At 32.7% G+C, this 13,499-nt stretch overlaps 2 protein-coding genes across 4 annotated transcripts; one reads left to right on the forward strand and one right to left on the reverse strand.

The window, feature by feature from the left end:
- Window positions 1-394: 394 nt before the first annotated feature.
- Window positions 395-4,590, reverse strand: LOC110815675 (leucine aminopeptidase 1-like). The gene is made up of 10 exons (XM_088207717.1): window positions 4,204-4,590; window positions 3,564-3,978; window positions 3,274-3,468; window positions 2,842-3,067; window positions 2,530-2,656; window positions 2,260-2,355; window positions 1,970-2,047; window positions 1,704-1,764; window positions 1,083-1,270; window positions 395-719 (listed from the first exon to the last, which is right to left on the reverse strand). Exons 1-10 carry the CDS (start codon window positions 4,471-4,473, stop codon window positions 588-590), a joined length of 1,788 nt encoding a protein of 595 aa, XP_088063843.1. The 5' UTR covers window positions 4,474-4,590; the 3' UTR covers window positions 395-587.
- A 2,521-nt stretch (window positions 4,591-7,111) lies between these two features.
- Window positions 7,112-11,437, forward strand: LOC110815677 (26S proteasome regulatory subunit). Of its 3 annotated transcripts, none has more exons than XR_015813471.1 (6): window positions 7,112-7,418; window positions 7,556-7,616; window positions 8,499-8,594; window positions 10,284-10,644; window positions 11,123-11,195; window positions 11,267-11,437. XR_015813471.1 is itself a non-coding variant. In XM_088208052.1 (5 exons), the coding sequence occupies exons 1-5, from the start codon at window positions 7,278-7,280 to the stop codon at window positions 11,142-11,144; spliced, it is 681 nt and encodes a 226-aa protein (XP_088064178.1). In that variant the 5' UTR covers window positions 7,113-7,277; the 3' UTR covers window positions 11,145-11,437. The 3 variants fall into 3 exon arrangements, 1 of the variants encoding a protein (XP_088064178.1); XR_015813472.1 differs by having other exon boundaries at window positions 11,405-11,437; XM_088208052.1 differs by having other exon boundaries at window positions 7,113-7,418; window positions 11,123-11,437.
- Window positions 11,438-13,499: the final 2,062 nt, after the last annotated feature.

A 13,499-nucleotide genomic window follows, 5' to 3' on the forward strand; every position in this document is an offset into this window, starting at 1 on the left:
CAAAAAGAAATCATAGTAGACAGCTAATAATAAAATTAGAAAGAAAAGGACAAAAATTGTGGGACCCACTGCCCTGTTTCAGTTGACATACTACGTTGTTGGCTTCACCCAACAAAATTGATCTGGAAAAAGAAACGTGAAATAAAAGCTCAAACAACAATTCAGCTTAAAAGCCAGTAAGTCCTTTTGCAGCCTGTTTTCATGTCCTCTGGTTATATTTCCCAACATGATATCACCAGAAATTCTACAGCTTCTCTAAATTACCATGCCATTTTCTACACTATTCTATGGCAATTCAGTCACTCTATACAGAAATCAAACATTGCGTAGTTATCGGATTACTGCCGAGTGTGAATTTTGGTAGGCATTACTGTAACAACCATTGAATCGAAGATTCAAAAGCATACCGAAGATTGCATAAATGAAAAGCCAAGTTTCAGGTTTTGTTCACAGCTGAATAGCAAGTTCTTCTAATTTGGAGTAACAACTGGCAAACAAATCCGCCCCGACTCGTGCTATCTACTTTTCCCTCAAATAAATTTATTATGGTAAGGGGATTTATTTCACAACAACTATCACCTGTACTCTTACGATGAAGAGTTCTTCAGAACCCACTCCACAAGAGTTGCAATTCCGAAACCTGTTGCTGAACGCTTCTTCTCATTCCACACAGGGCCGGCTAAGTCAATGTGCATCCATTGAACCTTTTCATCAACAAACTGCGAAAGCATGGTTAATAAGTTTTAGAATCAGCTGATAACTCCATGTACAAGGGAAGAGAACACACATATGAATAGATGTATATGTAAATGTATTATTAATACACGCCCATATTCCTGTAACATGCTACATAAAAGTGGGAGAACATTGCTGAATGCAGTTTTAGGATAGGTCATAAATTGTAGATAAGTGAATGTGTCAACAGCCTCACTGACAATCATTTGATCAGTCTAGTAAGTTACTACAAATGTTTGATTCGGTACTTCATACATACATATATATATGAGAGGGAAAGAACAAGCAGAATATGTAGACAATTGAAATCCAAGAAATAGAGTTGAGAAATTTTGAGCAGTATATACCTGTTTCAAGAACAGAGCTGCAGTAATAGCACCACCCTGACGGCCACCAGTGTTGACCATATCAGCCACTCCAGATTTCATTGATTCCCAGTAACTGTCCTCCAATGGCAACCTCCAAAATTTTTCTCCAGTGACCTCTGAGGCTGCAAAAACCTCCTTTGCCAGGTCATCACTAGGTGTAAAGGCACCTAACAAAGAAGAGTAAACAACCATCATTAATTGCAACGAATTATAGAGGGTACAAATTAGAAAAGAGCTTGGCAATTTCTCATTTTCCATTTTTTTACAGCCAGGACAAAACCAAACCGGGCGTGTAACCTCATCCACAATTCCATGGATTCCTGATATATTCCCATATATATGCTTTATGTGCAAAGTCATTCAGACTTACCTCTGCTCCAACCAAAAACACTCATTACAAAAATATGCTTATTGTGTTCTTGTGTCTCATTGACAAGTAAATGAAATCATTCCCCCTAGTACCCCCCTTCCCTTCCCCTCTCGTGGCCGCATATAGGCATCCAACCATGTTCCAACCAGTAAAATATTCAGAAATAAATTATCCGATTAGTAATATTTATTCAAAATCTTAAAAACCCGCAAACCGCAGCATGAATTTACCAGCAATTGATGGCCCAAGAGCAACAACACAGGCCCCAGTCAAGGTTGCCAGGTCAATTATCTGCAAGATAGTTTACATGGTGTTATGGCATAATACTAAAATATAAACTGAACATGAATATAGATTTGAAGTACTTCTGCTCTTGCTTATGCATTTTTTTCCTTTTCCCGTTTACCCATTTCACTAAGGTCTCCTTTTTTGCTCTTTGAAACCAAAAAATAGGAGAAATAAATGTAAAAAACGAAAAATTAAATAAAGGTAGTACCTTCTCTACACCTTGGTTACAAGCATAAACCAGAGCATCGGCAAGTGTAAGTCTACCCTCAGCATCAGTGTTGTTGACCTGAATTAGAAGAACAAAGTGAAAATAGGAACGTTTTGAATTTACGAGAAAACAGATGATAAAAGCTCAGGACATTAGTCATTCCTCTGTCAACTACCTGAGAACAATAGCAATATTCATCAGGCACAGAAAACCTTACATGTACAACTGAATAAATAACCCCTTGTGATTTGGAAATGGATATTTATTCCAGTAAATCAAAGAAACTATACCTCAATTGTCTTCCCATTTGAAGCGGTAACGATGTCTCCAGGCCTCATACCTGTCCCACTAATCATATTCTCACAAGCTGCAACAATGAAATGAACCTGCATATGCAAAGACAACATACTTACTACACATTTACATTCAAAACTTAAAAACATTTTAAAAAAAGCAGTAACAATGACGATAATGGAAGAGAAAAAAATAACCAAACATAACATAGATACGAATATCTTCCAATGCCATGAAAAATCATAGTGACAAAACCAATGGCTTACCTCAACTCCATGAGGTTTAATTTGACCAATGGCCTTTGCAGCACCTAGAACTGCTGCTGAACCTCCCATATCAAATTTCATGAGCTCAATAGAACAGCCAGGTCCAGTCTTAATGTTGTAGCCACCACTAATAACAAAAGGCAAACATTCAATAAACTCGACCACAAGCAGCTGAAACAGACAACAAGAGAGAAAAACAAATAACACGCCAACCAGTTACAAGCATTAAGCCTTGAATATGTTCTCTTTTACTAAATACTAACAGAGTTAGGAAACACAGTTCACTCTTGAATAATCAACAAATGCCTTCACCTGTCAAATGTCAATCCTTTTCCAACTAATGCCAACTTGGCTTTAACAGGTCCACTTGAAGGTTTGTAGCACAAATGGATGAAATGAGGAGGATTAGCAGAGGCAGCAGCAACACCCAAATAGGAGCCCATTTTCAACTCTTTGCATTGCTCCTCATTCAAGATCGTCGCGGAAATGACATCACGATGCAGGGAAGCAATCTTTAAAGCCTCCCCCGCTAGAGCAGCTGCAATATAAAAGCAACCGAGCAGTTGTTAGACTGTGAATTATCATGTTTGCCAAAATGAAAAGGATCTAAAGGCCATAAAGATAATATTTCATCAGGAGATGCATTGCTGACACAAGGCTAAAGCTAATGCGCGTGACAATCAATGTATAATATGAAAAAAGGAACAATAATCAAGAGAAATAACAATAGAACTAAATATATACCAGGGGTAAGTACATTGGCAGGTGAATTTACAAGCTCTTTTCCAAAAATCACTGCAGAAGAAACATCTTCAGCATACTTGAGCTTCTTCTCCAGTTCTGGTCCAGTTCCAAGACCAAGAATATCCACAGATTTAAGAACTGGTTTCTTTGACTCTGACTTGTACCTATTATCTTCATATACTCCCAGCACAGTCCCTAAAACAATTAAACGATTCCATTGGATGAGTTCAAAATTTTAGGAATAACCAAACAGTACAACAGCAATGCCCTCAAAATGAGAATATGAATACCAGATGCTATCGCTGAAGCAGTGTTGAGCTTTGATTCATCTGAGAGACTCTCATGAGATGCAAGCACAATAGCAGCATTGCTTGCTTGAGAAGCCTTTGCCGCTGCTGCAACAGCCTCGCCCAGACCCCGAAAAGCTGCAGTGGAAGAAGCTGACTGTCCAAGCCCAATCAAGCCGACCCTTTTGGAACCCAGACCAGGGAGCCTCAAAACTGTCGACTGACCAGCTTTTCCAGTGAAATCCTCCTCGGATGAGACCTCGGCAAGGAGACCACCTAAGTGGGCATCTAGCTTTTTCAAGATCGAGTTCTCAAACTTCGAGTTCTCGTCTTTCACCATGTCTTTCTCTGTCACACCCACTGCGATAATGTCGCCTTTCCATTCTGTCACGTCAGTCTCCTTTGCGGCGAAGGAGATCTATCAGGCATTTTCACAAACACATAGCATATATCTCAGTCACCCAAAATCGGACCAAAAACATTTAACAATAACAAAAATTTAACCCCAATCAATGGTAGAGATCAAACACAAGGCGAGAATCCCGATACCCAATCAATCCATCAATCTATATATATATATATACACATATATATATCAAATTAAACACAGACATAAAAGTATTTAGAGAAGGGAGGAGATGACCTTGGGTGCTTCGAGCGAGTTGGGACAAGTGAGGCCTAGAGTGGCTCGAGCAAGCGTGTGGGCCATGAACTTGGCTCTGCGATTGTAACAAAGGCGTGAAATTGCAAAAGAATATCTCTGTTCCGGTGACCACCGCAAGCTTCTGATATATCCAGACGCAGTAGAATTGTGAAATGAGCAACGAGAAGAAGAAGATGAAGAAGACGAAGAAGACGAAGAAGAAATGACTACTAAGGAAGCGGCTAAAGACCCTACAATGGCAGCGGCCATTTTAGGGTGAGCGAGACTCAAGCTATTTATAGGCCAAAGGAAGAATCGTTTGACAAGATGCTGATGATGGTGATGATGACGATGTCAATCCATAGGGAAGGTCGAAGCAAACGTGGACTTGCCATTTGTGTTGCAGGCAGTTAAATATTTTTTATTTATTTCTATATAATTATATTTTTTTTTACATACTAAAAATAATATCTACTATTTTTATTTTTTATATTTAATTTCTTTTTTCAATTTTTTATAAATTTATTGGGTCTTATTTTATATTTTATTTATTCTTTAATGAACTTATTTGAACTGAATTGAATAATATTTACTTTTTTATTAAAATATAAAATTGAAAATTTTATAAATTTGTATGTAATTTATTTTAATTAATATATTTTTACTTCCTCTCGTTGTATTAGTAACAATTTTATGCTGGTAGATGTAATTATTTATATGTACGTACATATATATATGATATATAACAAAAGACCTTATTGGATTTAATAACATAAAAATAATTTTTTTTAAAAAAGAATGTCAAAGAAAATCAATATAAATAAAATATTTAAATGTTTGTTTTATAACGAACTCATAAATCTAAAAAATATATATATAATAATTTAAGTATATAAGTAAAATAAAAATTTAAGTTTTACGTCCTTTACATAATAATTTAAAAGTACTAAACAAATATTACGGAATGAATTCTCTGAAATAAATACAAAAAATTAGAAAAATAATAAAAAATATAAAATATCTAATATTTACTCACAATCTTTTTATAGATTGAATTATGAAACTATATTATTTTAATCTGAAACAGTTAAATATTTGTTTAATGTATAAAATAAAATTAAATTAATTGAAATTAGTGTTATAAACTAATTTAATTATAATATTCTTCAAATTTTTAAAAAATAGATAAAAGTTTAATATAATGAATATAACATAAGATAATAATATAGCATAATAATAAAATGAGCATAAATGATCGTTCGTATAACTCGAATATATTATACTTTTTATATTATATTTTTTCTATTTTCTTATTAGGCTGATTTTAAAAAATATGATACGCCATATGTTATGTTATTTTGACATATAACTTGCAGCTAGTAAAATTTTTCAATTACATAGTGTTATGTGTTCAATACGAATATATATATATATATATAAATTTGATGTTATACGGCAATTTTGACCTAATAATTTTAAAATTTTATACTAAAAATTGAATGAAACTATACGTTAAAAATAAATAAATAATGTCGATATTGAATTTTAATGAAATTACAATCAAAATTAACTTATAATAAATACCAAAATTTATGAACTAATTTAATAATTTATTTTGAATAATATGTTTAAATATTTATTCAATATATAAAGTAAAATTAAATTAATTAAAATAAATACTATAAACTAATTTAATTTTAATATTATTCACGACCTATAGAGAAAAATTTAGTCTAATAAATCTAGCAGAATATAACAATAAAGCATAATAATAAAATGAGCATAAATGATTATTCGAATACCTCGACTACATTATACTTTTTTTTCTTTCTCTTTATTCTTTTTTATTAATACGATGTTTCCTTTATGCTATTACTTTTTTTTTTGCACGAGAAAGTTCTTATCACTACTATTATTTTTTCTATAACACTTTGGAAAAGAATTAATTCCGATTGATTGGCTCGAGAGTTACATTTCTTCGTATATTTATTCAATATGTTTGGGAGAATAATCAAGATCAATCAAAATGATAAAAATTATAATTATTTTTTCAACGAACAATAAACTATTGTCCTCAATTATATCACAACGCTAGTGAGGCAAGGTCAACAATAACTTTACCAATTCGATTTACATAAATATTAAAAATTATTTTTTATGTCAGTTCACTTAAATTAACGCTATATATATATATATATTTTTATTCCATAGATTTCAAAAATATATAATACATAAGATATTATGTCATTATGACATTTAACTATTTATTGTATATAATTATCTAATTATGAAATATCACGTGTCTAATATAAATTTGTGTAAAATTTTCATTTACAATATTAGTATGTCATATATTAAATTAAAGATTTTTTTAAAAAAGTATAGAGATTATAATTATAAAAAAATAATACAATGATTAATTTAAATATTTTAAAATAATATATTAAAAATTTTAATACTTTGCTCTATATATGCAGTTTTTTTGTATGATAAAACTAATTGCAAAAATTAATTGGTCAATAATGATAATTGATCCAATTAACTTTCATATATGCATAAACATGTAGATTATTTTATGGACCGTTAGATATTATGTCGATAGTTTATGATTAAATGAACGTTTTGTGACATTTAATTTATTTTAATTTGAATAGTCAACACAATTTAATGCTCAACATTTTTTATTTAATTATGTTAAATATAAAAATTGTTAAATAATATATATATATATATTGATGAACATATCTAATATTTATATTTTTTTAAAATTTTATTTTAAAAAACAAATATTTATATTTTTACGAATAATTATGAATTGGAGTGGGCCCTTTAGTAGAAATTCAAAAGGCAAACGGGCCTTTAACATAAACTCGGCCCACTGGCGTGGAAAATCACATTTTAAATTCTCACCTGTACGGTTACTCCTCCTCTCCGCCGGGTTCACAATTTCTACACACGATATCGGGAAGCAGAGAACAGATCAAAGAATCCCTCTCCGATTCGGGAGAAGAGAGGAGAGGCGAAGATCGTGTTGATAGTCTCACCTTGCTGTGACGAAAAAAATAAGAGGATCGATGGTGGGAAAGGATATCAAAGCAGAGACGATGGTTTTGATGGAGAAGAGGGCCGCATTGGAGGCCGAAATGAACTCCATCATCGACCGTCTCTGGCAACCGGGAGGCCCTGGCCTCACTGGAAACCTTGTTGACGCCGAGGTGTAATAATTTTCAATTACAATTAATGTATTGATTACATTATTTTTCGAAGAATTATTCAATTGCGAGGAGACCTAGGTGTTGCGTAGTTATGAATTTTAGTTATTATCTAAAATTCACTGGTTTGCTGCTGTTAGGGATTTCCTCGGGCGGATATTGATATTCCAGTTGTGAGAGCAGAACGTCGTCGTCTTTCTGGTTAGTCCTTCACTTTCATTTTGGTGATTGGATTCTGTTACGAGTGTTTGGGGGAAAGATGATGGAAATGGTGGGGTATTGTGGTGTTCAACACAATGAAGTGAAAATTCGCTCTAAACTTGTTTAAAAAACTTTTGTATAGCTTATAGGTTTTTATGCATTAAGCTCAGTTGCGAAAGGGATGAAGGTGCTCGCTAACAATGGTCTTGCTGTCTTAGGTTGAGTTTGATTTAAATTTAAATTTTATGAAATAAGAATGGGAAGACAATAGAAATACAATAGGAATTTGAATGAAGATAAGCAGTTTAAATTCATGTTCAATTTAAATTAGCTGTTTTGAGTTTGTTATAGGTGCTGATGTGATCCTTCTCTGTATAGGTGGGGATACAAACATAACATTAGAATTTCGTAATGGATGTAAACCTGTCTGTGACCAAAATTTTCTGTCTTTTTCGTTACAGTGGAAAATGAAAATGGTAGAAGTAGAGCAATGTGAATTTCTTGATGGTGCTTATTTTGTTTCATTTTGTTTTCCTGGTTCAAAAGAGGTTCACATGTTCTTCCAAGTTCAATTCCCTTTCCCTAGTAATGCCTGGGGAAGAGGAGGAGGCGTTTATTTTCAAGCTTCAACCGCGATATAAACCTAACATTTCGTATATAAAAAAGGGAGGAAAAAGTAAACGTTATGAGAATAATTTATCCAGTGCATACTTATGCTTATCAGGCCCTTGGATGGTGCCATACTTTTATAAATTATATATTCTTAAAGTAGCATTTAGAAATGCTATTTTTTCAAAGTAGCTTTTGTAAATGCTATATGTGCTCCATTGTAGCCACAATTTTGTTTCTTGACTCTCCTCAAACTTGATTCCCTATCCACAGAGCTGCGGAATGATCATAAAGAGATAACAGATAAGATAGAAGCAAACATACAAGTTCTGCATTCTGCCAGGCTTTCTACAACATCCAGAGATCCAGGTATGGGTTGATTTTTTTTAATAAATAAATGTCCTTAAATTGATAGGCAATTGAATTTATACGACCGAAGAAGTTGGATTCTCTCGAGTTTATGCCAAAACTGTGGGTAGTCCACATAATTAATTTGATTCGCAGAAGCTGTCGAACGAAAAAGGACTAATAAGTATATTTTTTCCCACCCTAGGTTATGGTTTTGCCGTTAAGAGACAGAACAAATTGTATGACTGCAAGTTGGGGGAGTAAAGGATTTTTTATATAATCTCTTTGTCCATTTACAGGTTGTTGTTATTTTTTTTTCAGAAAAACACACATATGTGCAAAACCCATACAAAAAAGTATTTACAATTCTAACAGGATATCATTTTGATCACCCAAATCCTCACTACAACAAAGTAGGTAATCCCTGAAGAAAAAACTCAGGTAGACTAAAAATCCTTGGACTTATCAAAATTAGAATGTCCCCTCAAAATCCCTATTATTAATCTCTTTTCAGTAGGCCAAAAAGAAGCCAAATGCATAACTCTTAATCTCTTTTCACTTTGGATGCCTCTTTAAGCCCATAATTCCTCCTTTAGTGAACCTGCTATCACTCAACTCACGCCCAAGGTCAACACCCTAATCCTATCAAGTATGTGGACCCCACAGAAGTATGTGATTGTATGATTTTTCTGGTGTAATCAACTTTTCCAGAGTCAAATAACTTTCTCTTGCCACTTCCAAGGTGAAGAAAGCACCCCCGGAGTTGTCCTAACCTTTCAAATCAAGTTGGCTGGTAAATCTTCTTGTGGCACCATCTCCCTATTTAGATGCCAATAAAATGATTTCACCAAGAAGACACATGCAGAATTCAGCTTTGAAATTGGCTCGTCTCTATATGCTTGTGTCACATACATAACTTCAACAGCCTCGAGTACTCATGGATCTCCTAGTCATTTAAATTTCTAACTAACTCAACTGACGACACCTCGTTCCCCCTAGAAACTAAGAATGAACTCTTTGACAAGCGCATCCTTGAAGCGAGATGACTTGTTGCTGCCTTAAGGATATCCTGGACAATATAAGCTTGGCCTGTTAGAGATATGTGCTGCTTGATTTGTGCACGGTGCCGAATATGCTTTTTGCAGTTGCAGTCAGGTAAAGAAGCGCTGATTGTAACTTGTTAAGTAGAACTTTCTTTTGAACTTTAACAACCGTGCCCATGGTTTCACTTTAAGATGGAAAAGAATATGGACTCTTCTTTGGGAAAATTGTTGCCTGGTCCTGGATGAAAAATGATTTGGAACTTTTTTTAGAGAAAAATGATCTGAAACATCCGCAGTAGGAGATTGGCTGATTTTTGGGTTAGATAAGATATAACATGGCATGACAAAATTGCTTATGTGGTCCAAGTAAATATGCCCGGCATTGTGCTCAAGGCACACATTTTCTACTTCTGCCTTCTGGAGAAAAGCCGTTCTTTTAGTTTGTCGATGTAATTGCTGTCTACTTTAACCCTGTCCGTCTGTATGTTTGCTAGAGAGAGAGAGTTGTGCAGATGCCTATCTATTGTGATCTGTGGATGAGTTGACATCATGTTAGAAGAACATCACGACTGTGCTCGAACTGATGCTATAAATATTTTCTGGAAATAAACTGAACTGACAATTTTTTATGCAACAAATTGACTATGTTTGTTTGTTCATTGTACAGGTAATGATGGAGGATTGAATAGTCAAAACATGGCAGCTGGCAATGGCTCTCTATATGTGACCTTACATAACTTTTTAAGCGAATCTTCCAGTTCCATGGACGTGGATGTGATTGACCGCATGCCCTTTGCAATGGTTGATGAAATAACTAATACATCCCCTGCAGCAGAAGATGGTTTACAACTCGGAGATCAGATTGTGAAATTTGGCAGTGTAGAAGCTGGTGAGAATTTGCAGGAAAGGCTTGCTGTTGAAGCCTATTCAAATCAAGGCAGGGGAGTCTCTGTTGTTGTCATGAGGCAAGGTTCACTGATCAATTTAACAGTGACACCAAGGATTTGGGAAGGCAGAGGTCTACTAGGGTATGTCTATCATTTTCAACTAATTTTCTTCTTGTCCAATGGAGACAACTGTGCGTATCAGTTTTCGTTAAGATCTATTGTCTTCCAACTACCAATCTTTGTTCCTTCTCTCTAAGCATTTGTTTCAAACTTTTTGTCTGAATTGACATCAAAAGGTGAGGCTAGCTATTTAATCAAATGAAGTTAACAATAAAAAAGGACAGAAGAGTGTTCCGGTGCATTTTCATTATCATAGTTGCTCTGAAATCTTTCATATAATTATTGGTATAAAAACATGTGATCATAACAGTATTTACATGTACATTTAAGTTGACTTGGATTCAAATTTCAATTTCATGTAATAGGAGTGAGAATATAATACCATATAGAATAAAAATATGGGACAAAATAATTGCAAGTCAGTTCTAAGCCAAATGGAATGGACAATTTAGGCTTTTTATATTCTGCTTATATTCGTGTTCTTTTTGAATGTTTGCAGATGTCATCTCCGGCTCTTATGATCGGTTTCCCTTGCGGATGACTTGGCAAATCAATCAGTTGCGTATGACTTGGTGAGTAACTTGGCAAATCAGTTGCCAGGCAATTCTCATCCCATTTTAATTCGGTGCTGCTTCTTCCTCAGGATGGATGTACTATGCATTTTCTGTGTTCACCAATACTCTCCCGTGCTTGGTTGATTAGGCGAACATGTCCATTTTCGATATGTGCACCTGTTTCGCTTGACTCTAATTTTCTTGGTGTGAATCTATTTCTTGTGCAGCAGAATCAAAGGGAGCCATTGTTTGGTTTCTTATGTTCGGAGCATTTCAGAATCGGATAAAGGATCTTATGAACTTTGACATGAGAAAAGTTAGACCTCATATAACGACGAATCTGATTTGGTTCAATGCCGATAATATTCAAACTATAATTAGAAATTACATTAAATTTAAAATTAATCAAAATTTAATTGAAATTAAAATTACATTTCACTGGTGTTTCATGGTATTTTATTTTATTTTTTTAAAAAAAACCAAAACCCTTTACCAACACGTTTTCAAACTCTGATTTTGATGTCAACTTAAAACAAAAAAAACACTGATTTGATACTGACCCAAACTGGAGTGTAAAAAGCAGGAGGCAGAGATTGGAAATGGAGAATTGAAATTCAATTCTCTTGTACTTTTTAGACTCCTGGTTTAATTAAATTCTCGTTGAGATCGAAAGTGATCTCCTTAATTTTCAACCAAATCCCGTTAAGCTCGGGTCCTGATCCCCCCCAAGTTCGCCTTCGAACTCTTTTTTCTAAAACTCGTTTTTTTGTCAGCTCCACTCATAGTTTTATATTATTTAATAGTTATCAAAATTTTTTTTAATTACAAAAAAAAAAAAAATTAAAACCCAACAATTATATTTGTAAAGTTTTTAACATCTTCATTTATAAATGAGGATGGCGTTATTCTCTTCGTCGAAGTACAAACGACGTCGCATCATGTAAATCAGAAGAATTACACGTGTTACTGGGTTGGTAGCTTCGATGCTTCCCCTGTCAACCTTGGATTCCATATTTGGGTCGGAGTCAATCTGACACGTGACTCACCATGAGTTTTATTTATTTATTTATTTATTTTTAATAATATATTAGAGATATATATATTTTTTATTATTGTTAATTTAATTAATTAGTTAAAATTTTGAATTATTTTTTAAATACTTAAACATAAATTAATTATTTTAACTTTTTTTGTTAAAATTAATAATTATTAGTATTTGAAATAAATAGAAATTATCGATAATCAAATTGTAATAAATGTAAAATTTTAAGAACTAGCAAATTATATTTTATTACCAAATATTTCTCTCTAAAATACTAATTAATTATACTAAGATAAGCTCATTAAGTTAATAAAATTTCTCTAATCGTGATCTAAAACACAAACAAATTAAGCAAGTAATTAGATGTGAAATGTTAGAATACACCCCTTTTACCTAATCTAATTTACAAAAGGCAATGACAAGAACGAACACTTGCGAGGAGACTCAAAGAAAGGTGCATGGATATGACACTTAGAGTAGATGACTCACCTAATTAATGGCTAATTATACTTTTATTAAATAAAATTAAGTTAATTAGGAGACTAAGAATTCACATAAACCAAATTAGGAAAAGGGTTCGATTTGATTTATTTATTTTTTTTAAAAAAAATTGGTTTTTAAAAATATTTAATTATAGTTTTAAGCTTAATTGGTTTTTTATTTTTTAATTTTTATAATTAATTGATTTAAATTATATATATATTATATTGTCACAAAATAATACCACTTTAGAAAATTATTTGTCTCTAATCTCGCATTTATTATTATTATTATTATTTTTTACTTGGAAAAATTTAGATTAAAACTATGTGCATCAAATTAATTGACATAATTATTAATTTTGTAAAGATATATCACATAATTTGACCTATTTATTTATTTATTTTATAATAATTGATTTAATTATAACAACCCGTGTTATTTTTTTTTTAATAATTGATTTCGTACACTCCATAATTGAATATAAAATGTATAGTTTATATACACTAAAGCTCTTGCTATAATATTCACAGACTTACATGCACCGTACCAATCATTTAGGGGGTACGTATATATTTATAATTATAACAATTTTCATCTATGACCCCCGGCACATGTCATGGATATATCATATACATATATATATAATGTCTGATTTTTAATTTTAATTTTTGATAAATTCTCATTATAGGCTAGCAAATTTTGAAGACTTCAAGCAATTAATAAAGGGTTTTTTTTTTTAAATTGCAAATTTGAAATGTATAGATTTTATTTGTAAATTTATACTTGTTTTAATTAAA

Source organism: Carica papaya, chromosome 7 (assembly GCF_054855325.1).
Source record: "Carica papaya isolate Zhongbai chromosome 7, ASM5485532v1, whole genome shotgun sequence".
NCBI classification, from domain to species: domain Eukaryota; kingdom Viridiplantae; phylum Streptophyta; class Magnoliopsida; order Brassicales; family Caricaceae; genus Carica; species Carica papaya.